Source organism: Crinia signifera, chromosome 5 (assembly GCF_055691185.1).
Source record: "Crinia signifera chromosome 5, ASM5569118v1, whole genome shotgun sequence".
Classification (NCBI taxonomy): Eukaryota; Metazoa; Chordata; class Amphibia; order Anura; family Myobatrachidae; genus Crinia; species Crinia signifera.
This window is the reverse complement of record NC_139221.1, coordinates 290,333,038-290,359,307: the sequence shown is the minus strand read 5'-3', so window position 1 is coordinate 290,359,307 and position 26,270 is coordinate 290,333,038. Positions and strand designations below refer to the sequence as shown.

Genomic DNA, 26,270 nt, shown 5'->3' with positions numbered 1-26,270 from the left:
ATGGACTGTGCATTGTTCTTGGTAAGAGAGAAAAATATGGGTATGGGTAAAATCCGGAATCGGATAAGACACCGGAATGCCGGACTGGACATCAAACTCTGCATTCCGGAGCTTGTAGTATCCGGTCCGGGGGTGTCCTGTCCGGGGGTGCTCCATCTGATGAGGCTGCTCTCGCACCTGTCACCTGGGAGAGGAGAGGGGGGAGAATACAGCCTCACCGCATGGTCCGGGGGTGTAATAAAAACTGGAACGGTCCAGACCACACGAGGAGGCTGTAATCTCCCCTTCCCCATGTCCCTGGTGTGAGCAATCACAGGCATCCCCCCGGACAAGACACCCCCCGCATGGGACACCCCTCGGACCAGACACTATAAGCTCCGGAATGCAGAGTTTGATGTCTGGTCCGGCGTTCCGGTGTCTTATCCGGGTCCGGTTTTTACTTAGTCCCGAAAAATATATCAATGTATTCCTATCAAATGCTATTGAGGACCATGTAATGTTATATATATACAGATTGTTGAGGGCAGAGTTGATACATTCAGCATCAGTAAGTAACCTACCTACATCATTAGATATATCTGTGAAGGTGATACCTGCATATCCCTTGTTGCCCGCAGTGCCAGATACTGCTGTATTCCTTTGTTCCCTGCCTCTCTCTGGAAATATTGGGTCTGACTGAGGTTCTAGCTAAATTCTCAGCTTACTATGATAATATTCCATATTAATCGATGTAGCTAACTGTATTTTGAGATTACAGTTACAGTAAAGGTCTCAGATGCCTAGCATTCTGACAATTTGTAAAAGCATTATACGCAGTCTCTCCTACGTGAACACGGACATAACCACCACAGCCGCTTCCCCCCCTCCCGACTAATTCTGTTAAATGGCAGAGAAAATTGCCTCCTCACTGAAAGCTTAGTTCTCATCCCATGTGCAGAGGCATGATAACACAGCAGTGTCAGGATGGCAGATGATGGACTGCATTGATGTTCCGACAGATTTTATTTTCCTTCCGTCTGCACAAGGCTGCAGACTGGTGTTTGAGCTTACAGATAGCATTTTAGGAAATGAACAGGCTCCTGTTTATACAACCACCACACCCCCAGACTCTTTTTGATGCGGGATCCCATGCAACTGATAAGATCACTTTGGGACTGATTCCTAATGAGCCATTTAAAATCAGTTTTAATTGCCACCCGTGTGTTCACTAACTGGAAGTCAAATTGCAGAAAAGAGAGTCTCTCCAGATTAAATGAATCTGGAAACTCTCTCTCATCCATTATTTGCATGACATTAATGCAGATTATTAACTGTGTTTATTTAGAATAACAATTGGCTATTTATAATATTCTATTGTGCCCGTCACAGTGAGTTATTACCCTCCATAGAACGTCCAAACCACCAACATCAGAATTTCTGACACTGTGTTATCTTATTTTTCTTTCATTTTGCCACCACTTTTATAATATCAGTTGTTTATCATGCTTAATATTTGGAATAAGAATCTTACTATGTTTATAATTGATACTTAGTGCGGAGAAGGATATTATGGCCTATATTTTGTCTGTGTGAGCATGCATTCTGTACAGTCTGCTGGGAATGCCAAGGACAGTGTTTAATGATCTTCAGCCCTTATACTGGCCCTGTGTGAGCCAATAATGCCATACAAACCTGTATCTGTCCAGGAGTGCCTACATGTGTTCCTTATCAGTTTACGGGTGCCCCCATTTGTCCCATATCAATCCGGGGGTGTCCCATGTAGCCCATATCAGTCCAGGGGTGCCCGCATGTGTCCCGTATCATTCCAGGGTTGCCCGCATCTGTGCCGTATCAGTCCAGGGGTGCCCGTATCTATGCCGTATAATTCCATGGGTGCCCCCATTTGTCCCATATCAGTCCAGGGGTGCCCGCATGTATGCCGTACAATTCCATGTGTACTGTATCAGGTCAGGGGTGCCCACATGTGTGAAGCATAATTCCTGGGGTAAGCCAAGTGTGTCATATAATTCATGGGTTGCTGAAAAGTTTGCTGTATAATTCATGGGGTGCTGCTAGGTGTGCCCAAGGGCATAACTACCATAGGTGCAAGGGGTGCGGCTGCTATGGGTCCCAGAGCTGAAGGGGGCCCATCTTTACTGTTTAAGTAATGTTTTACATACACTTATCACCATCAGTTGATAAAAATGGGGCCCTTAAAAATGTTTGCCATGGGACCTACGAATATCTAGTTATGCCCCTGAGTGTGCCGTATCAGTCCAGGGGTTAGCCAAGTGTGCTGTATAATTTATGGGGTGCTGCTAAGTCTGCTGTATCAATTTAGGGGTGCTACCATTTTTTTATTAAAATAATAACTCTTTTATATGCAGGAGTGTCACTATGTGTGCCGTATAATTCCATGTGTGCTGTGTCAGTCCAGGGGTTCCGCCATCTGTGCCATATAATACCATGTGTTCCGTCATGTGTGCTGTATCAGGTCAAGGGTTCCACCATCTGTGCCGTATAATTTCGGGGTAAGCCATATCTGCCGTATAATTCATGGGGTGCTGCCAAGTGCGCTATATTAGTCATGGGGTGATGCTAAGTATGCCGTATCAGTCCAGTGTTTGTGCCGCCCACTTGTGTCCCTTATCATAGTTATCCAGCTATCAGCTTGAATCAGGTGCGTCTTTATTCAGCTCCGGCTCACACTGACTGAATGTCCGGCCGCCTGACAGGAAGTGAGTCACACCTAGAAACTACAAGTACCAAGATGCACCGCATGCATCTACATCCCCCCTTTTAACTGGAAGGACACAATATGCATGAACAGGGACAACAACGCAAACAAAGATAAAGATATAAGAAAGACTAAACAATGAAGTCCTGGAACTTGGGATTGGGTTTGGACACCCGCCCGGACCTAGTGACGGTGTGTTGAGAACCCATGGAATTGTCCTCAGCAATTTGGGAGGGCTCTGCCACCGGTATGGTCTCTGGGATGGGATTGTCTAAATGATGTGAATCATCACTAACATTGGTCACTAACATTGGTTGCAGCAGTGGTAGGAACTGATGGACCCGGCTGTGCAAAGTTCTCCTCAGCCACACTCAGCAGGTGTCGGCGGTTGCGTTCGTAAAGGGCATTGTCAGATTGCACCACATAGCTGTTTGGACGCTCTGCAGGTCCCTGCACCACTTCTACCCTATCGAAGCCCTGTTCAGTCTGTATGCTAACAGGCTGAACTTGGGAGAGTGGTGGCCGATCTGTCATATGATGCCTTGGAACCTGCTCTGCGCCTGTTGATACAGTCACGCATCTGGGATTCCACTCTGGTTTGTAGAAGCTGCTTTGCCATTGGAAGTACTGTGCGGGTGCGCCGTGCCAACAAACACTGTGCAAGGGAGGGTAATCCATCTCTGGGTGTATTTCTCAGGTTGAGTAAAGCTAAATAGATATCTGAGCCATCTCGTGCACATTTTTCCATCAGGTGCTTTGCAGAACGGACTGCTCGCTCTGCCAACCCATTGGACTGCGGATAATGAGGGCTGCTGGTGATATGCTGAAAGTCCCAAGTATTCGCAAACTCTGTGAACTCTCTGCTCTTGAATTGCATGGCATTGTCAGTGATTAATTGCTGTTGAGTACCATGTGCTGCAAAGTGCCTTTTTAGTTTTGAAATTACCATCATGCTTGTGGTGGTGGTTAGGTAGTTTATCTCGAATCAGCCTGAGTAAGAGTCAACGAGCACCATATACTCCTTCCCCCTCCATTCAAACAAGTCAGCCGCAAGGATCGTGGAGCAATATCCAATATCGTGGAGCAGCATGGGCTCTCGTGGCTGATGTGGGCGTAGGGCGTTGCAGGGAGCACAAAGTGATACAGCCCGTTCAATGTCACCATACATAGAGGGCCAGAATGCAGTTTCCCGGGCCCTGCGCTTTGTGGCCTCTAGGCCTGCTTGACCCTGGTGCATGTGCTGTGTATAAGATGACTGTAGTGCAGCTGGGATCACAAAGCGGTGACCTCGCATAATGATGCCATCAGATAGGGTGAGTTCATCCCTCATGCAATAAAAGGGACGCAGGCAGTGTGGCAAGTCTCTGGAGGAGGGTGGCCAGCCATTGAGAATGGTGGCATCAAGATGTTGGGAGAGCTCGTCTGTGCTGGTGGCTGCACGCAGCTCCTACATCCGCTTGGTGGGAAGGACTTCCACAGCCATAACTTCAAAATCATCCTCAGAGCTACCTGAGTCAGTGGAGGGCAGAAATGCTCTGGACAATGCATCATCAACATACATTTCCTTGCCAGGTTTGTAAATAAAGTCCAAGTGGTACCTTTGGAGTTTGAGCATCATGCTTTGTATGCGGGATGAGGCAGAGTGAATGGGCTTATTCAGAATAGTGATTAACGGCTGATGATCTGTTTCAATCGTGACACGACGGCCATAGATGAAGTCATGGAAACGGTTGCAGGCAAAGACAAGTGCTAACAGTTCTTTTTCAATCTGTGAATACCTGGTCTCTGTGTCAGTGAGGGCTCTGGATGCAAACGCCACTGGTCTGTGGTGTTGGAGGCACACGGCCCCAAGGCCATTCTGTGAAGCATCAGCAGCAAGGACGACAGGATCATGCACATTGAAATACTGCAAGACTTGCGGGTTAGTGAGCATGGTCTTTAGTTGGTTGACGGCAGCTGTGTGTGTGTCCAGCCAACACCATTCAGAGTCCTGGTGCAGTAGCTGCCGCAGGGGTGCAGTGGTTTTGCTGTACTGCAGGAGGAACTTGGATAGGTAGTTGGTCATCCCCAGGAACCGCTGGAGTGCCAGTTTATCTGCCGGGAGGGGCATCTGCAGGAAAGCAGAGACCTTGTTTGGGTCAAGCAGGACACCCTTGTTGGTGAGAACGTGGCCCACATATACCACCTCCGTAACTCTGAATCTGCATTTGTCAGGGTTAAGCTTGAGATTGAGGGCGCGAGCCCCCTGAAGTACCTGGCGTAGGCGTTGATCATGCTCCTCCATGGTGCGGCCCCAGATGAGGATCTCGTCAACAATGATGTCACAGGGATAACCAGGGAACAGTTGCTCCATGCAGTGCTGGAAGACCTCGCTGCCCGTGGTGATGCCATAGGGCTCGCAAGACATAGCGCCCGATGGGGGTCATGAAGTCAGTGATTAGTGAAGAGGCTCTGTCCAGAGGGATCTGCCAGAACCCGCACTTGGCATCCAGGGTGCTGAAGACGGTTGCACCTGGCATGTCAGCAATCATCTGCTCGATGGTGTAAATTGGGTGGTATGGGCATAGAAGTGCCTTGTTTAAGTGTACCGGGTCAATGCATAACCGTACAGTCCCATCCTTTTTAGCTGCAGCTACAATGGCAGACACCCATTGCGTTGCCTATTCAATCGGCGCAATGACACCTAGCTGCGTCATTCTGTGTAGCTCTTGGATGATCTTGTCCTTCATGGCAATAGGGACCCTGCGGGGAGCACAAACAGTGGGAGCAATGGAATCATCCAGCCTCATGTGGTACGTGATTGGTAGTTTTCCCAGTGTTTTGCAATCAAACAAATCTTGGAAGTCTTTTCTGGGACAGTCATTTGAATGGCATGTACATCAGGCCCCAGTTTTAATAGGCCTAGTCTCATACTGTCCGGGAGGCCAAGTAGTGATTTGACCTGTTGGTTCACAATGTGGAAGAGCAACTCAGCACGTGTAAACTGTATTCGCGTGGTGACAAGTGTGGTGATGACCTGGCCTCCATATGCTATTAAGTTTATTTTGTCCTGTGGGTTGATTTGTGCAGCAGGGTCTAGCTCGTGTAGTTGTCTACGTGACATGACATTGCACTTGGCCCCTGAGTCTATCTTGACTGTGGCCACTCTGTTGGTGTGTTTGGTCTTAAGCTTGATGAATATCTTACCCCCTCATCTGTGTGGTCGACACTGTCACAGACTGTTGTGCGGGCTGTGTTGTGCACCAGGTCTGTCTCTACCTGGCTGACCTGCCTGGGTGTGCGGCTGTAGCGGGGCTCAATTTGCTGTTTTGTGGGTGCCTGGTCTTTAGAGCGACAGCACCTGGCGAAGTGATTCCATTTGCCACACGCATTACAGCGTTTATCATATGCGGGACAGTTCTGCCTGCCTGGAGGGTGCTGTGCTGCGCAGTTCCCACATGAGGGTGTGTGGGGTGCGGTGGCCGCCATGACACATACTTCAGTGTCCCTCTTCAACTCCCTTGTGCCCTTTTCTGCCTGCTCATGGAGCATGCATATGCTTATGGCGGTTTCTAGTGTGAGGCCCTTCTCCCTTCTGCCTTCTCCCTTGTCGTTTCTTATGCCGCACACGATTCTGTCACAGATAAGCTCATCTGTGAGTGTCCCAAAGTTGCACTTCTTTGCCAGTAGCTTTAGTGTGGAGGCGTATGATTGCACAGTGTCGTCGCCCTTTTGATTTGTGCTGTTAAAGATATGCCTGTCCATGATGTCTCTGTTCTCTGTGTCTGCGTATATAAATGCCTCTGATTTGTCCAGGCATCTGTGCCTGCGAGGTTCAGCAGCGTGTATGCCTGTACCTTCTTTGACTTGTCTGATAAGCCTGCGATGCAGTACACGTGCTATTCTCTCTTGAATCTGAGCCAGTTGTCAGCGATGTGTTCTTCGAAGACCAGCGGGTCAATCTTCCTCAGCCCATGTGCCATGTTGATCCTGCTTCTGACACCATGTAGATGTGTGTGTATCAATCAACTCACGGACACCTGTGCAGCTTGAATCAGGTGCGTCTTTATTCAGCTCCGGCTAACACTGACTGACTGTCCGGCCGCCTGACCGGAAGTGAGTCACACCTAGAAACTACAAGTACCAAGATGCACCGCATGCATCTACAGTAACTGCACTGTAGTTCATGACCATTTAAAATTATTCAAGATCTGGCTCACCAAAAACTTGATGGATTCCACCACCTCAATGGTCACGCCATACCAAACTACCAATAGTTTAGGCAATTTATTGCCTATCGAAAAATCAATCACCAACTCGTATAGGAGCAATTAGGAGTAAATGATAATTCTTGCTCCGTTCTACCAACCTTCTACCTTATTTCTATAATGACACTCGTCCTAATTACTGATATACCCATCTACTGCTATATCTCCTGCACATTTTAAAACCTTAACAGATAGTGAAGACAAACAATGATTCTAAAAAGGGGCTAAGAACACACCACTGCAGAGCACCCATTTTTAGCCAGGGATGGCCATCGTGTCCTTTGCATTGATGGTTGCCATTGATGGCAAAAGTGCAACTAACCATCGATGGTGTATAGGTATGCAATTCATCATCGATTTATTTACATATCGATGGTCATCCATTTGCTTTGAAATATTGGCCTGTGGGCCAATCAAAATACGGGGATGGGGCTTCACGGGTGTTGGCGGCAGAGCATTCTCCGTGTTCCGGCCCCTTAATGAAAAAACAAAATTATTCAGCTAAGCCTGACATCGATGGTGGGAAACCATCTGGTTCTCCCCCATCGATGTCAAAACTATTCAACATCGGCCTTAAACCATCGATGATTTGAAATCATCGATGATTGATGGCCATCCCTATTTTTAACAGTACTTTCCTTGATTTGAGTTTGTCCGACTTAACCACTGGGGCCATTGTGTCATAAAATCTAAAACCAATATATAAATAAACCCATTTAACCCCAAATCAAACGGCTTAGATGTCAGAGAAGCTAGGATTCAGTATAGTATTAAAAGCAGAGCTAAAATCTATAAATAAAATCCTATCATATGACTTATTCTGCTCTAAATGGGTCCGTTCATTATATATAACACAATACTGTAATCTCAGTGTCATCTGCTGTGAGATAATTATTTAATTCACTCATTTATTCAGTTATACATTTCCTATGTCTTTTCAGACAGAGTAGTAGTTTCAAAGCACTTTGTGACCAAACAATTAGCAAGAGACAAATTAAATCGCAATGTAAAAATCCCTCCTAACTGCTCAGCACATCCTCTTAGACAGGGGTGGGGAACCTTTTTTGTGCCAAGGGCCGTTTGTATGGGGGAAAAAATCCTTCGGGGGCCATATGTAAAAAATGATCTTACAAATTATCCTGCTGCAGCCAACCTACGCTCCGGTGGCTGCCGCTGAATAGGACAGATAGTCTCCAGCTGCTGTTGATAAAGAGGAATCTCGCGAGAACTACCGTCCTCTCGTGAGAATTCCCCTGTACTTGACTCCTGGCAAAGCCGCCGGGCAGGTGGGCGGACCACTGACCGGCTACGGGGGCTGCATACGGCCCCCGGGCCTGAGGTTTCCCACCCGTGCTATAAGAGGTGTACCCTGAATCCCATCTGAGCCAGCAGCTTCTCTAAGAGGTGTACCCTGAATCCCATCTGAGCCAGCAGCTTTGCCATGGTCTTCTCTACATATGCATTGTAAAACAGCAGTTTCTTCTAACAGTAAGGGTAATGAGCACTGCCGATGCATTTGGGCGTAACCTATTTTCCTTATTAAACATAGAGTAAAACATATATTTAAATCTTCAACCAAAATAGACTTATTTGACTAATGCGGAGGAAGTACTTCTTCTCTATCGTTCCTCTATCACTTCCCTTATATTAGTACAGATGGACAGTACAGATGGTGCAATGATCAGCATTACTGCCTCACAGCACTGAGGTCATTGGTTCAATTCCCACCATGGTCCTAACTGTGTAGAGTTTCCATATTCTCCTTGTGCTGGCGCGGGTTTCCTCCAACAATCTAAAAAATATACTGGTAGATTAATTGGCTACCAACAAAAATAAACCTGGTGTATAATGTGTGTAAGTACATGGGCAGACTAAAAGGATCTTATCTGCCGTCAAATTCTATTTCTATGGTTCTCCATCCTTCCCTTCTAAGTTACATGTTCTCTCTACGCATATTTTCTCTTATCTTATTCTCTCTTGCCAAGTTCTTCATCCCTCAAACGGATTATCTGAGATTGTGCTATTTATAAATTCTGGATGTGATTTTTATACCATCCTTGCTGTTTGACATTCCTTGATGTACCTGGTATATTGTATCCGATTTGTTTGTGTTCCTTTTACGCCCAATACAGATGATTTGCTTAAAATATTGCAGCAAGGAACTGTTTACCCCTCTCTGTCTTTTTAAATTAGCAGTCAGTGATATTTTGAATACACTGGCGCGTATGCCTACTAGATTTATACTCAATTCATCTTAACCCTTTCAAGCCCGATGTCTAGTCAGGCTCAACAGCCCTAGCGCTAGTTGCAGATCCAACGTTGAGCCACTTTAAAATAAGAACATTATCATCGTTCAACATTCAATGTAGACCATTTTTGAATTTAAAAAAAATGACAATTAATTGAAACATTTAAACCAGACTGAATTGCAAAAAAAATAAAAATTTGGACTGCAAAAGGTTAAACTTCCTTATACAGTACATCTCAATTCAGACCAGGCTATTTTAAAAAATTTATCCCTAGATTAAAAAGCCTTATTACCAGCCCATAATGCTTACAGCGCCATCAAATGCTGAAGCAGGGTAACACCTCAAGACATGAGATTCAGAAGTAAAAAAATGATAATTCTGTGCTGCACGCAATTTCAAATGTGGAGTTAAGTGATATTTTTTAGCTGGCTGCGCATGTTTTCTAGGCCGCATGGGCATCTTAAAGGACATGAGTGAGTCAGAGGTCTAAACATCTCACTCGCTCCTCAATTGTGGCTGGATGCTACTGTGTGGCAATGGGGCAGTTATGTACTGTATATCTAAATTTGCCATGAGCATGTCATGTACACACAGTGGCATCCTATTTTAAGCTGTTTGCTGAATCTCTTGCCCCAAGGATGGGTCTGATGCAAGTTCTGATGATAGTGATGAGTGCTGCTGGGCCGTGTGGTCACATAGATGTGTCTGGCTGATGTTTGCATAGAACATCTAATCGTAAAATGCACCTGGACTTAAGACCACATTACTGATGTGGCTCAGTATCAGGCCTTATGTATTATCTTTTTCCCCAATGAAAAAGCACTAACAAAACACGAACATACTGTATACATTAAGGTTCAAATGACATACAGGGTATTGCCAGGCCCACCATCAGGAATTTTGGGGCCCGGAACGCATTTCCAGTCCGGGCCCCCCACTCCTCACTTGACTTACCGTAACCCGGTTCCTGCTCTCCCATCTCCTCTTCCGTTGAGCTTCAACCTGGAGGTCCCAGAGTGCTCACGTACCAGCAGCTGCTATGATTGGCTGTCGGTACGCGAGCTCTGATTGGCTCAAAAGCCGGTGCAGCATTTTAATTGGCCACCGGCGTCCTGGGTTTAGTAAGCCTGTGCTCCGGGACCTGTTTTGTTCAGTGCAGCAGAGGCAGTTTTCTCTCAGGTTCTCATTTGCCGTTAGGAGAACATTTTCTAAAATGGGAGTTCTATTGAGGATTGGATGTTGCCCATGACAACCAATCAGATTCTATCTATTATTTCCTAAAAGATGCTAAATAAGTAAGAAGATAATCTGATTGGTTGCTATGGGCAACATCCCATCTTCAAGAGAACTCCTATCTTAGTAAATGTACCCCTTGGAGGGAAATGTTCTCTGCCATAGTCATTTGTAATGGGACATTTCTTCCTCGGTTACAGGCTGATGTACCCTTAATGTGTATACTCAGAATCACTTTGTATATTCCCATACTGTAGGTCCACATTAGTTTTCTCTGTGTGATATTTTCCCTATCACAGGATGCCAGCCGCCCACCCAGGTCTCAGACCCGGAAGCCACAAGACTGACTTAGATTTGTGAGCAGAGTAGAAATCATTTGATGGTCGCGACCAGCGAATGATTTTGGCCCACGCTCGCTACCCTGCACATGGATATTTATGCAAAACATCCATTTGCAGTGCGGCGGGGGAAAGTCACCCGGCGGCGGGGGGGGGGGGGGGGCAGGCATCCGTACGCCCAGCGAGCGGCATTAGAAGGCTCATTAAGCAGGGAACTACCGTTGCTTAGCGAGCAAAACAGAGTGACCCCCAATGTGTGTATACTGTCCAGTAGTAGAAGAACATTACATGGTGTAGAAGGGGGGTTATCGCCTACAATAGAGGGGTAAGAAGGTGGTTCAGGAATGTGAAACATTTTCAAGGAAAGTATGATGTGTCACCGGCTAGGGGAAAGTCTTGTAGAAAGAATAAGTCTGTGGTTGGTGGAATGCAATTGTGGAGGAGATCTACAGTATGTTGGTGCCATTTTGATGCTGTATGTAGGACAAAGAGCAGTTTTTCTTTTGACATAAAAGCCGACAAGGAAAATGCCCACCCTTAATCTCACCCGTATCACACACACAGAGGCATCACTGGGTTTGGTGATACCTGGTGTGCACTCTGTATCGCCTCCTCCGGTGTGTGGCTGTAACAGGCACGCCCTAACACAAAGGGGGTATGTCCTAGATGGGGTATGTCCGGGTGACATCACTTACAGGGGCAGCTCAACATCCCTGGATATGCCGGGCTTCCCCTGGAGACTGGTGGTTTGACTGTCAGCTCCTCCTCTATGACAGTGGAGTGCTGTAGGAGAAATGCCCCCATCTCCGGCCCTTACCCCCCTTCTGATGCCACTGATCACACATGGTACCAGCTGGCTGCGTGGCAGTAAGGCTTTATATTCATACAAAGCAGAAAGACTTTTGCTATTAATGCTAACAATAGTGGCCGGCAAATCTGGGTACATGTAGCAAATGAAAGGGCCATTTGTTCATATTTTGATGAAAATATTGATGCTTGCAGGCCAATATCTATTCCAATTCAATTCTCTGCAAGTCCCTATACTAGCAAATATGCCCAACACATAATTGAATGGCATTTAAAGCATTCACCTCAGATATAGGGCCAGATTCTCTAAACTTCAAAAGTGATAAAATGGAGAGTGATAAACAGCCAGCCAATCAGCTCCTACCTACCATGTCACAAACTGTGTTTGAAAAATGTCAGACAGGAGCTGATTGGCTGGCTGTTTATCACTCTCTATTTTATCACTTTTGAAGTTTAGAGAATCTGGCCCATAGAGGGAAACATCTAAAAGAGGGCTGGCTTGCGAGCCACACCCAACTAGGCCTTATATAGCCTTGGTTTTACAGCCAACAGATAACACTAAAGGGGTAATTCTGGTTGGCTTGCTAAGCAAGGGAAGCTCGCAAGCCTTCTAACGCTGTCTGTAAGGTATACGTATGTCTGCCCCCCCCCTCCTTTTTTTTTTAAAACCATAGGTAATATCCCTATTGTTTATTATAATAGTCTTGGAGACAAAGCAAGTACATATCATGGAGTCTCATTCACATACATCCTAACATTGAGGCTGGTATAATGGAGACACCAAAAAGGGGGTGTGGCTTTGCGTAACTGTTACTGTGAGCCTCAACCCATTTTTGGCACTATGGCGAGTGCTCTGAGAGCTGATGGCCATGCCCCCAGCCGTTCTGGCTCCCTTGAATAGATGCCTTGCACACAGCATCTATTCCCCACTAACTGTTCAGAGCAGTAAGTGACAGGGGGACTCCCAAATGCCCCCCCCCCCCCCCATTTACCATTGGACACTGCTGCCCAAATAAAAAGGACTGTCCTGTGTATCTTCCTACACAACTTCCTACACAACCCAAGGTAGATGACTATGGACACAAACAGAATATATATCTAAATAATAATCACACTATAATTACAATAGTCAGATAAATTATTGCAATTACTGTATTCACACTGCTCATTGTCCATTTGCCCTTTACATTTGTCACATTACAAAATAGCAATATAAATATTTTCAAAACAAGGTATCAAATCCTGTAGGAGGACAGTGGTCTTTTAAACTGATCATAATAAGCGGAATTTTGAATTTCTTAAAAGAATTTAGATTTACAAACAGGCCTGAAATATAATGCATGACCAATATGCACACCGTACCTGCTTTTAGGCATGTTCCAATGATGCAAATATTTGTATGTATAAAGCAAAAATACACAGGCTACTACTATTGAAAAAACAACTTCACCCAACATAAAAAGTTTTTTTAAATATAGGAGTGGTACATAAATAACCTTGAAAGAGCATAGAAATTATCTGTTGCATTATCCCCCAGGTGGCTTCCACAGGTGTCAGGACGCTATAATGCAAAACACAATGATATGTAAAATAAAACAGGAATCTAGAATCTTGTGACAAATTATTTTCCCAAATAAATTTGTTGGCACTGTAAAAATTAATTATATAAACATTTAGGAAGCACATGAACTTCACATGTAATTCATGCATATTTATATTTAGTTTAGTTAAATTTAAATATACATGGGGCAGTATTCAATGTGAAAGATTCGCCGTGCATGGCGAGAGATTTTTTCTCTCGCCATGCACTCGCCGTGTTCCGGAGGGCTCGCTGCCACTCCTGCTCGCTCTATTCAATGTGGTTAAGACTCGCCGCCACTCGCGGCGAGTCTTAACCCCTGCAGCGGACGAGCGTCCGCGGCAGGGAGCTGGCAGGGAGCCGTGGGACGGTGGCAGCCAGGGAGATTAAAGTCTCCCTGGATGCCCAAGAACATATGTGGAGGGGAGGGGGCTCCCCGGGACCCAGGCAGCACAAGCTTCCCCCCCCTATAGCCAGCGGGGGACCCAGTATTCACTGCACCTGATCGTGCATATGTAATGAGTGAATATATGAATATCTAATGAGCGGCTCGAGCGCTCCGGCCCCCTGCTGGCTGCTCTGTGTAAAAATAAAAAATTAAAAAATTAAAAAAAAAAATTTTTTAATTAAATATATATTCACATGAATAAAAATAACATGCCCCTTCACAGAAAAAAAGTCCTGATTTTTTTACACAAAAAAAAAAAAAAACCTTTTAGTTTAAAAGTTCACATTCCAGCTCTCCATGAAAAGATGGAGAATTGCTACACGGCGAGAGACGGCGAAAATCACTTAGAAAGACGGCGAATATTTCACATTGAATAGGGTTGCTCGCTTTTGGAGAGCAAAATGCTCTGTCCAAGGCGAAAAAAGCACAAATTCGCCATAAAACAGGGCGAATTTTTACTCATTGAATACTGCCCATTGACATTGTGGTAAAAAAATATATTTAGGTTATTGATGTTTATTTTATTTTTATTTTGATGTTTAAAAATTGGCTTAAATGTATTCATTTAAAAAGTTAAATGTTTTGTTTAATTACAAATTAATCAAATAAAAATGTTCTAAGTAAGTAGAAAAATGTGATTTGAGGGTAATTTAAGGCCATTTTAAACTAAAAGCAAATATTTTTGTTTCATTAAATACTTTAAATTAGGGTTTATAAAAAAAACAATAAAAGTGGTTTTGAGGTCATTTGAGGCCATATTTTCTTTCACCACAATAATGACATTTAATTATTGGCCCAATTAAGCTAATTGAAAACTTACAGTTCCCTAATTAGTCATTTGCAACACTAAGTTTAAAACAAACTCTCCCAATTGAATCTTTGATCTTTTATTATCTAAAGCAGGGGTGGCCAATCCGGTCCTCAAGATCTACCAACAGTCCACGTTTTCCTAATCACCTAGCTGGTGCACAGCTGTACGCATTACTAACTGTCACATTTCAAACATGCTGCTTTCATTCCTACTATAGATCCATAGGTGCCTGAAATACATGAACTGTTGGTAGATCTTGAGGACAGGTTTGGCCTCCCCTGATCTACAGTAATTGGTCTACAGTGTTGAATGTTGTCATTTGGTTGGCATCAAGTATAAAGAGTTTAATGCAATTTGTTCTCTAAAATGGTTGTCACATGAGAATGCTGTAGTCAAAATGAAAAAGAAAATTCCTTTGAACCCCTGTAAGCAAATTGGTTTGCCGCCTAATACCAACTATCCGAATCCCCAAGTTACGATATATATAGGTGTCAGTGTTTCAGCACTGTCCTGATATTATAGTCATTTTACCTTGCTATGGTTCAAATGGCTAATGTGAAACTCACCGCTACAGTTTATTACTATGCCAGTTTATGAGCAATGCATTTTTTACTAATGGCTTTATTTGTTGGAAAATCTTCCTGTGTAATGTACTTTACACAAACATTTCCCTGAAATAAGGCTACAGATCCTGTAATGTCCAACGTTTTCTAAAATAGATCATTCTTTTTCATTTCTCAGGACATCCAAGATATTTCAATCAACTATCAACTGGTCTTGACATGGTTGGATTAGCAGCAGATTGGTTGACCTCAACAGCAAATACCAACATGTAAGTACAGTATCACCATTATTACCATACCGTTTGAGTCTTACATATCCAAAAATTCCAATATCCAAAATGTTCAGAAAACCAAAAATCGAAAAACTTTCTAATAGTTCAGTGTACAAAAACTTTTTTTCATATGCAAAATCATGCTATGAGGCCTATCTACTAAGCCTTGGAGAGAGACAATCAGCTCCTTACATGCCACACTACAGGCTGTGTTTGAAAAGTGACAGTTAGGGGCTGGTTGGAATTTATCTCTCTCTCTCTAAGGCTTATTACATACACATTTGTGTATTAAGTAGATACTGTATGAAACTTTAATGTATTTTGTGTTTAGACTTGGTCCTGTATACCAATATTCCAAAATATTGAAAAATCCAAAATACTGGCCCTAAGTATTTCGAATTTTGGATATGAAAAACTCAATTTGTAACATTACGGAAAAAATACACAATACCATATAAAATGTTACAAAACACATGTTTAAAATGTATAATGATGCTGTCTGCACCTGTATAGCAGTGCAACTCAGTGACACATCAGACAGTGAGAATGACTGCTGCAGCAATCTCCTCTTTCACTTTCTAATGTGCTGCTTTGCTGCCCTTCTATACTGGTACAGCCAGTGGTAGTGCGCAGAGCACTGGTCAAGATCATAGACTGGGCCTCTCCATCTGGCTTGAGTCTGGGTAAATAGGAGCGCCCCGGCATATAGAGGAGATGAACAATGGCCTTGTATCATGATGCTAAAACTGTTTTAAGGCCAACACAATTCTGGATGTTGGACGTATGCTATGTTGATTGATAGTCTAACTCCACATTCCTTATAACAGGGGCAGCCAGTGTCACGGTCCTAATGGTCGCTTCTCCCGATTCGTCAGTCTGAGTAGCATCACCTATGACGTGGGGGTCTCTTTGGACATACAGGGTCATACATATACAGTATACTGTCACCAGCACAAGCCCGGTTTAGCGCTTCACTCGCAAGGTACACTTGTGCTCGTCCCTGAACACACAACACAATATAGAAAAATGGATAACGTGGGGCTCATGAGGACTTGAATCATAAGTCACACAGGATCAGAACTGAAATGTCAATTATTTAATTCAAAGAATATGTCACAAAAATGGTTACAAAGATGGTTAAGTATATTTCAAGAATACACACAGAGTAGTACAATCTCAAATGAAAATAAAAGGAGATAATAATTCAGAAGTCTATCTTACACACAAGTATAGAAGTCTGCTGTGGGGGAATTTCACAGTTGAAGAAGTATGGTGCATCCCCCGCATGATATAGCTGATTTCTCCCAAGGAATGGACACAGATTCTGGAGGGAGAATGGTAGATATTCCTGAAGGCAGCTCCCATCATCCATCCCACCTTCCAGAGTTTTAACCAGCTTAATGCTGGACATTTTTAACGATTTTCCCCTCATTCCCAAGTCATTGATTCTGTAGATGAGAGGGGGAGTAGTCCAGGGAGAAATTCCATTCTCCTTCTCATGACCACTGTGGCCAGGCCTGGAGGTTCTCTGATCATAAAGTCTTCCTTCCAGTTTATGGCCTGGACATAGGCTTGGTTCAATGCACTTCAGTGTGGTAACCTCTCAGCCCACTTGGGATTATGTCCACAGTATTTACAATCTAGCAGAGGGAAATGGCAGGCAGCCCCCGTAGCCCTCTTTGGCTCACAGTAAGTTCACAAGAAATAATATTTAGAACATACACAATAGACATATAATTTTTGGGATCCGATCAGGTGATGGCTCGTGACAGCCAGTATGTATGGTCATGAGATAAGGAACCACAGAAAGGGTTGCTGTGGTTTGTTAAGTAAATCACAGAGATTAATGTGTGCAGATTAATTTCTAAAACATATATTTAAAATTCCAGCATAATAAAGTACTGTACTATTAGAAGATGCTTAATTATCTATGAACAGACATTCCTAAAAGTCAATTTAGGAATGTCCTAGAATCTTATACAGATGTTTTTATGAAGTGAGAATGCGCCTGCTTCCGTGATGTCATCAGGGATACTTTTAATCCCAGCCATGCAGTAATAGGACACAGTGGGGCAGATGTATGAACGGTTTTTAAAATGTATTAACAGCGCACTTAACGTGTGCTTGGGGCAGCCTGGCGCTTACTGCTCAGCACCGCTGTCCTCTTGAAATTTAACAGCTCGGGCGATGTATGAAAGCCTTTCATGCATCAGAATCAGTTTATTGCCAGGTGTATCAATACAAGATGCACAATACACAGGAATTTGTTTCCGATAACAACCGATCGCTGTGACAATACGTTACATTACATTACATTAGAACATACAATAAGACAATATGCAGCATATCAACATGACATAGGGAGGAGGCATGACAGATTAGTTGACTATTTGTTTGGGGATGTGTGAGGGCTACGCTAGTGAGGAATTGACTAGGATGGCTGCTTGGGGGAAAAAACTGTTTCTGTGTCTAGTAGTCCTTGTAGGCCTTAAGCTGTACCGTCTGCCAGACGGTAGCCTCCGGAACAGGTCATGTGCAGGGTGGGACTTGTCCTTGAGGATCCTACCAGCTCGTTTCAGGACCCTTGCATGATATCATGCATACCTTGTTCATAAAAGCCACTGAACCCACTTTTCCAGCTACAGGCTGGCGTTGTCCGCTTCCAACAGCAGGGACAATGCTATCCCTGCTGTCAGTTCTGGGATGCACAGGAGATCTTGCGATGATAGCAAGATCTTGCGCATGCTACAGCAGCGCCGCTATAGGAAAAAGAAACAACAGCCAGCTTATCTCCGATGAAGGGAATAACGATCAGAGCAAAGTACAACTAGGAGTGTAATATATTTCGATGCCTGCTTCTCCTCGCTATGCCGGAAACGCGGGACTCGATAATTACAAAATGTAATCTGCAGCTTCATACATCTACCCCAGTGTAGTGAACAGTATGTACTTTCACATTAACTCTGTGCCCAGGGCCGGATTAAGGGACTCTTGGGCCTGGAGGTGAAAATGTTCAAAGGCATATTGAGCCTTATTCTAGTTCACTCTTTCTGACAAATTCCTTCTTAGATGGACAAAACCATGTGCACTGCAGGTGGGGCAGATGTAACTTGTGCAGAGATAATTAGATTTGGGTGGGGTTTTACTTCAAAGTGAGATCTATATTGCAGTGTAAAAATAAAGCAGCCAGTATTTTCCCTGCACAGAAACAAAATAACTCACCCACATCTAATTCTCTCTGCACATTTGACATCTGCCCCCCTGCAGTGCACATGGGTTTGTCCCTCTAAGAAGGATTTTGTCAGAAAGAATGAACTAGAATAAGGCCCCTAATAAGAAGTGGAGGAGGTGAGACCAATGCCAAATGGGCGTGCAGAACTCATACACTATAAGCCCCAATTGCAGAATTTGGTACTTGTTTCCTAGCACGGCCACAACGATTAGGATCTCGGGCATCGCAGGTAAAAAAATTGCGTTGGTCGCATCGCATGCGGTCAAAAAAATCGCATGCGATGCGACTGACGCGATGCCCACGATTTTCCATAGGGAACAATGTAAAATGCCTCAATTTACCCAAATAAACATAGGGAACAATGTTAAATGGGCCAGAGACCCCCCAAAAAAACCTAAACAGAGAAATGGCCCCCCCAAAAATTGTTAACGCCACCCCACGATCAACGTGAACCCGAAGCGTGGCGAGCGCAGCGAGCCCGCGAGGGGCGGCGGTACGCGTCCTCCGACCTTTTCATACCCCCACTATCCACGTCGGCGTGGAGTTGAGAATAGAAAGTGTGGCGAGCGCAGCGAGCCCCGCGAGGGGACGCGGATACCTTCACAGGTATCTGCGTCCCCTCACGGGCTTCACAGGTATCCGCGTCCCCTCGCCACGCTTCGGGTTCACGTTGATCGTGGGCATCGCGTCGGTACTATCCCATGCTTTTTTTGGCCGCATGCGATGCGACCGACGCGATTTTCACATTTTCAATGCATTTCAATGGCAAATCGCGGGCATCGTGTCGGTCGCATCGCATACCATTATAAATGACCCGCGATGCCCGCGATTGTGGCCGTGCTAGGAAACATGTACCCAGAATTTTGTGTGGAAAATAGAAAAGCAATTTTAATACTTATGATGGTGATCATCATACCGTCATGATGATCCACCTCATTGTTTATTTGGCCCTGTGTGTCACTTACAAGGAATGCCATTAGTAATGAATAAATAGCACAGCATCATATCGCATTGGGAGTAACGCTAGAGCGACAGATTGGTGCGACTGCTGCTGTGATGTATGAGGACACATCTGTAAACAATTAAGAATATTAAGAATATTGTGTTGGAATCAGGGGCATAACTACTACTCTGTGGGCCCCATAGCAAAATCTTGAAAGGGGCCCCCTGCCCCATTGTCAATACAGTGCCCATTAGGGGGGAAATGATGATAGTGGGAGGGAAGAGGATGTGAGTAGAGCAGTTGAGAATGAGAGTGGGGGTAGAGGATGAGAGAGTGGGGGGTAGAGAATGAAAATGGGTAGAGGATGAGAGTGGGGGGTGGTGTAGAGGACGAGAGAGTGGGGGGTAGTGGACAATAGAGTGGGGGGTAGAGGATGCGCGGGGGGGGGTAGAGGATGAGAGGGGGGGGGTAGAAGATGAGAGTGGGGTGGGTAGAGGACCAGAGAGTGGGGTGGGTAGAGGAACAGAGAGTGGAGTGGGTAGAGGGCAACAGAGTAGGATGGGTAGAGGAGGAGAGAGTGGGGTGGGTAGAGTATAAGAGTGGGGTGAGTAGAGGATGAGAGGGGGGGTAGAGGAGGAGAGAGTGGGGAGGGGGGGTACAGGATGCCAGGGGAGTAGAAGTGAGGGGAGATGGCAGAGCAGGGTTTGACAGACACTTTGTGGCTCCTAATACCCTCTCCTCCCCGTGTGTACCTCACATTCTCCTGCTCAGCGTCTCATGAGTGATGCTTAATCTGCCTCCAGTCTCCATCTTGTCAGAGCCGCGTGTCCAGCTCTCAGGCGAAGTGCCTCCTGGTCAATCACTGCTGCACCGGATCTCCCTAATCATCACAGCGATGTGGCCGCGCCGGGTCTCCCAGCCAGGCAGCGCATGGTCCCGCATGCCGCACCGGGGTACCTCACTCATATGCGAGGTGTCTTAAGCTCCCGGGGCTGCAGCAGCGACCGCGGTGAGTGCGCAGGTGTCAGGGAGGGACGGGTTTATCGGCGGCAATCGTCGGCGGAGGGCGGGGGGCTGTGACTCTTTGGACACAGCCAGCCACCACCACGTCACTGGCAGGAGGAGTCCTCCCTCAGCCGCCCTGGCCCCTCACTCACTATCAGTCACACTGACTTCAGTGCAAGAGCCAATCTGGACTCACTGGCATGCCCCCGTACAGCATGACATATCCCCTGCGCTCCCACAAGCAGCTCCGCTTCATAGAGGCCACAAGGTGCAGGGGAGTGCTTGCTGTCCTTCGGGGCTCCCCCAGCCGCCGGGCCCCATAGCAGCTGCACCCCCTGCACCCTCGGTAGTTCCGCCACTGGTTGGAATGTGCACAGCCCAAAAAGTGCCAAAATAGGGGAAAGGAAAACTGATGGCTGACTAAGCACAGAGGTAACATAAACCACTAAAGGGTTCTGGATATGCTGTCACTTTCAGTAGCTAGTGTTAGGGGCATACACGTAGAGATCTGTGCTAAGCAATTTTGCTAAGCAATTTTTCTAAGCAATTTTGCTGGTGTCAAGATCTCCCATGGAGAGCACATACACATGCAGGGATTTGTGCTAAGCAATTTTGCTTAAGCAATAAAAGGCCGGGTAGTGGTTCAGAATGAGAGATTGCGATCAGTATCTCTCATTCTGTACACATAGAGAGATTTGCAGTCACTTGCTAAGCAATTTGACTAGATTTTGACTGCATGTACTGACTTAGTTAGCAAGAGATATTTAATCTCTCGGAGCATACACATGGAGAGATCTGTGCTTACTTTCTAAGCAATCTAGTCAGATTGCTTAGAAAATAGCACAAATTTGCTCCGTGTGTACACCCCTTATGATTACTGTGAAATCTGATTGAGCATTGGCCAGTGGGGTGCAAGAGGGGAGGAGTGGGCAGTTAGAAAGTGAAAGGAAGTGATCTAACAGCCCTCTTTATGTGTTTTCCCTCCCATCCTTATGTTTTATGTTTTATGTTGGGCGGCGCTTGTTATATGTATTAAACATAGAAACATAGAATTTGGCGGCAGATAAGAACCACTTGGCCCATCTAGTCTGCCCCTTTATTAGTTTTAAGTAGTTAGTGGGTGCGCTCTCCTGACATTGCCATATGTCGTTAAACCCATAATCCTGGACAGGAGATGGGTTACACCACCTGCACGGGTGGGTTGCCAGTTGGAGAGTTGTTCATCAGTGGCTGTTTGGTATGTGTGCGTGTTTATGTTACCCTTGACTGTTCTTTAGTGCAGCCACCACTTATAGTCAGATCTAATAGTCAACTTGTCAATCAATAAATTTGACATTACTTTGAAACGCCAGCCCTTGTGTCCGTGTCATCTTTTAGTGGTTAAGGCAGTGGTTCCCAAACTGTGCGCCTAGTCTCCCTGGGGTGCCTCGGAGCACTTGCAGGGGTGCCTCAGGTTGGTGGTCCAGAACCAATTCAAATTATTTATGGCCAAATCAGTGCTCATGGCTTCCAATTATAAGATGTGTGGGTAAACAGAAGTGAATCATGTTCCTCACTATATAACTGGACCTAAGGATACAATTTAATTACAACTTATTGAATTTAATCTTTTTTCTGAAACTCTCAGTAACAAACTTTTGGCCTAGTGGTGCCTTGAAGAATATTATGATAAATTAGGGTGCCATGATTCAAAAAGTTTGGGAAACACTGGGTTAAGTGTTTAAAGTGTTCAGTTATTTTGAAGTGTCATGCATGAAAGATACCCGATGGTGAGTTTATGAAAGGGTTTAAATATTTGAATTAGAAAATAATACATATATTGTTATGATAAACAATATTTTACTAAATGCAATATAGAGATTATAAGATTTATTTAAATCAGCTTTCACAGTTTTAAAAACAATATCTATGCACCTTCCTGCATCAATCATGACCTCACTTAAGAGTTCATAGCAAATCACACAGGGCTTCTGTGCTATCTGGTTCTAGGTCTCTGGTGATGTTACAGCGATTGTGTGACTGCTTGTACTGTAACACATGTTATGAATGATTATGTCTATATCATCTCCATAGATCTGGATGCAATGTTCTGTATTAAGGAAACGACTGAGGAACAGAGAAGAAAAAGCCAACTGGGTTCTAGTTGTTTTTCAAATCATAGACAATTTTTAATAAGACAGAAAAGTCCTATTAAAATCTCCAATAATATAATGGCCCTTATGATAATAGTCTTTGTGATCAATGACAAACAGTTAAACGCATACAGGTACAGTTGATCAAAACATGAGAACGTTCTTCCTGCTTGTAGATCAGTAGGTACTGTATGATTTTAGCTCTGATTTGGCTTTGTTAGCAAAGCAAAAAAAGCACGCAAATGGTCAAACCCACTTTGCACTGCAGATGGGGCAGATGTAACACGTGCAAGAGATTTAGATTTGGGTGAGGTGTGTTCAAACTGAAATTTAAATTGTAGTGTAAAAATAAAGCAGCCAGTATTAACCCACCAGTGGCGGCTGCAGTGCCAACCAGGGAGTGCAGGAAGTTTGCTATCCATATATATATACATACAGATGGAGCTGGCCTTATCTTTGGCCAGTGCTTGCCAGATGCCTTTCACTTGCGAGTGCCGGCGATAGAGACTGGGACGCGCGTGCGTCTCATGCACACATGCGTCCCAGTATCATGGCGGCTGGGCGACGTCCCCCTGCCTGTCTCCGCTTCAGGGAAACGCTGCCCAGTTCGGAGGGGGGGGGGGGGTCGGGCGGCGAGGGGGACTGGTGGCGATGGTGGGGGAGGCATCGGGGACCCCCGCCAAGCTCTGTTGTAATATGTTTGCTGGATCGATCATCACCAAGGGCTGAGTGCATCAGGCACCTTGCAGTGCCTGGGAATCAGCATACTGTAAGTCACTAAACACTGTTCAGCCCGCCCACAAACTACAATGGGCTAGTTTCACAAGAGTCCAAGAGCAGGCTGAACAGTGCTGGCATTCCCGTTTAATCCAGCACATATACAGGTTGAGTATCCCCTATCCGAAATGCTCGGGACCACGAGCATTCCGGATAGGAGAATTTTTCGGTTTTTGGACTAATTTTTTTTAGGCATACTTACCTGTCCCCTGATGGTGTCCGGTGGTCCCTCGGCGTCCACGCAGTCCCCGGGCGTCCACAGCAGGCCTCCGGCATCTTCTCTGGGTCTCCAGCAGTCCCAGCAATGCATTGCACGAGTGTGCGCGCGCACCGGTGACGGCATCGGCGCGCGCGCACACTCGCACAATGCATTCCTGGGACCGCTGGAGACCCTGGAGAAGATGCCGGAGGCCTGCTGTGGACGCCCGGGGACTTGGTAAGTATGAAAAGAGGGTTAGGGGGGTTAAAAAAAATTTTTTTCAAATGATTCCAAAAACCACGGTTTTTGGAATAATTCGGATAAGGGATGCACGGATACAGGATACTCAACCTGTATTACATACTGTAACCCACCCAAATCTAAATATCCCTGCATATGTTACATCAGCCCCACCTGCACTGTATCATGGTTTTGCTTAATTGTGTTTTTTTGCTTTTCTAACAAAGTGAATCAGACCCATAGTAAGTACCTAAATGCAGAGTGATTGATAGAAACGGACCACTTGGGGATGTAACAAGGAGTGGCAAACAAAATTGCGGGCATTTTACGGCGTGTATCCTCAGTTGCAATCATATACATAGAGAAACATTGTGTCAGTATGGCTACTAACAAGTCTGTGTTACCATAGACTCGCTGCTGGAGTCATTGTCCTCCATTATTACTGCATCATTGTTTGCAGTTGCTGAGAGCTGTACGATGGCTCCCGTGACCATCTATATTATTTTCTAGGCGGCACCGTTGCTCGCAACAATTTGTGGGTCCTTAGGCTGAAAACAAAGCATCTGCATAGGCATGTGCCTACAAACAAACATTAGGCCCTGAGCTTCAGGTATGGATAGACATCCAATATTGATGGTTATCAACCGTTGATGATCTCATATGTATGGTAATAACTTTTAATATCAATAGCTGTTTAATGGTTCTGAATGCTGGCAATATATATATACATTGATGGGTTGCAGGGTTGCAGCTCTGATCTCTCCATGATTCACCCTTTGATGGTCTCTTTTTATTTGTTAAAATCCATTCACCATTGATGGTTAAAAACCATCATCCAACCCTAGCTTGAGGCCTTGAAGGCTGCCCTATTTGAGGAAGAGATGGAAATCGCCAGAAACCCAGGAGGACCCATTCCCCATATGTGGCAGTCTCTCACACTTCCATTATATCCACCATTTCACATAAGGTAGACAATAATAAATACAGTTATTTATCTACTGGACCATTACTATATGATATAACAATGTAGCGGTGACTGTCAATGTGTAGTTTTTCATTTGTGTACAGCTGCTGCAATATCCCATTGTATGGTGACTGACATTACCAGCAACACAGTCACAACACTGAAGGTTTCCTAACAGGAAATGTAGTAATTACATTGTACTTTTGGAAGTTTTTGTCTCAAGCCCAGCCATTGTGGTATATTCAATGCTTTCTGCGAGCTGTGACAGCGAGCAGGGCTGCCTGCTCACTGTCACAGCTCGCAGGGTCAGTATTCATCTGACCCCCTGCCACACGCCATTTCCCCCCCTCACTAGGTTTTTGGAGTGAGGGGGAAACAGTGTGTACGGACGCTAAAACAGCGAGCCTTGTGGCTAAATGCATTGGGCTCCCTGCCGCTAGCCTCGCTGCTTGGAGGATTCCTCGCTGGCCTCAGACAGCGAGGATTTCCTAGCCACATTAAGTAGGGTGAGGGGCTGGCGCAGGGGTTGTTTTCGGCGTTTCCCGCCGTTTAACCCCCTCGCCAGCCGCATTGAATACACCCCATAGCTAGCACATTGTGGGCCCCATAGTACAAAGGGGAGAGCCAGGAAGAGAGAATGATAGAGATAGAGGGTATCAGGGAGAGGAAAGGGGAGAGAAAGGGGCAAAGGGTGTCAGGGAGAGAACAGGGAGTAAGAGAGAGAGATGAGATGTCAGAAGAGACGTGGACAGTGCCAGGTAAGGACAGAGGGCTAGATGTACTAAGCTTGAAGTGATAAAATGGAGAGTGATAACCAACCAGCCCATTAGCTCCTAACTTCCATGTTAAAGAATGAGGGCCAGATTCTCTAAGCTTCAAAAGTGATAAAATGGAGAGTGATGAACAGACAGCCAATCAGCTCCTACCTGCCATGTCACAGACTGTGTTTGAAAAATGTCAGGTAGGAGCTGATTGGCTGCTTGTTTATCACTCTCTATTTTATCACTTTTGAAGCTTAGAGAATCTGGCCCTGGGTTTGAAAAAATGACAATTAGCAGCTGATTGGTTGGTGGTTTTTTACTCTCAGTTTCATCACTTTTCAAGGCTTAGTACATGTCACCCTGTGAGAGGGAGAGACAGAGGGGGTGAAGTGTGGAGAAAGCGATAGGGATGAGAGAGATAGAGGAGAAAGAGAGAGCAGGGGAGAGGACAAGAGGAGAGGAAAGGAGAGAGAGGAGTAAGGCAGTGAAACAGGGGGAGAGAGAACGAGGGGGGATGGAGAGAGACAGGGGGGAAAAGAGGGGACAAGGGATGGGAGAGGGGGAGAAGAGGGAGATGGTGGAGATGGGATGATGACGAGGGGAAGCGGAGAAGTCAGGGAGCGGAGAAGAGGGGGGGAGATGAGAAGGGGAAGAGGAGGAGGGAGAGGAAGGGATATGAAAAAGTTGTGAAGCAGGCATTCATTTTTCACTTCTAATGTGCTCTGTCCCTTCCTCCCCCTCCTCAGTAATAGTG

At 45.3% G+C, this 26,270-nt stretch overlaps 1 protein-coding gene across 2 annotated transcripts in view; it reads left to right on the top strand.

Annotated features, from left to right (window-relative positions):
* The window catches only part of GAD2 (glutamate decarboxylase 2), a 103,824-nt gene that overhangs the window by 20,629 nt on the left and 56,925 nt on the right, over positions 1-26,270 (top strand). For both annotated transcript variants that reach the window (XM_083189238.1, XM_083189237.1), the window contains exon 5: positions 15,170-15,260. In XM_083189238.1, coding sequence (XP_083045364.1) covers positions 15,170-15,260 — 91 coding nt within the window. The remainder of the gene's footprint in view (positions 1-15,169; positions 15,261-26,270) is intronic.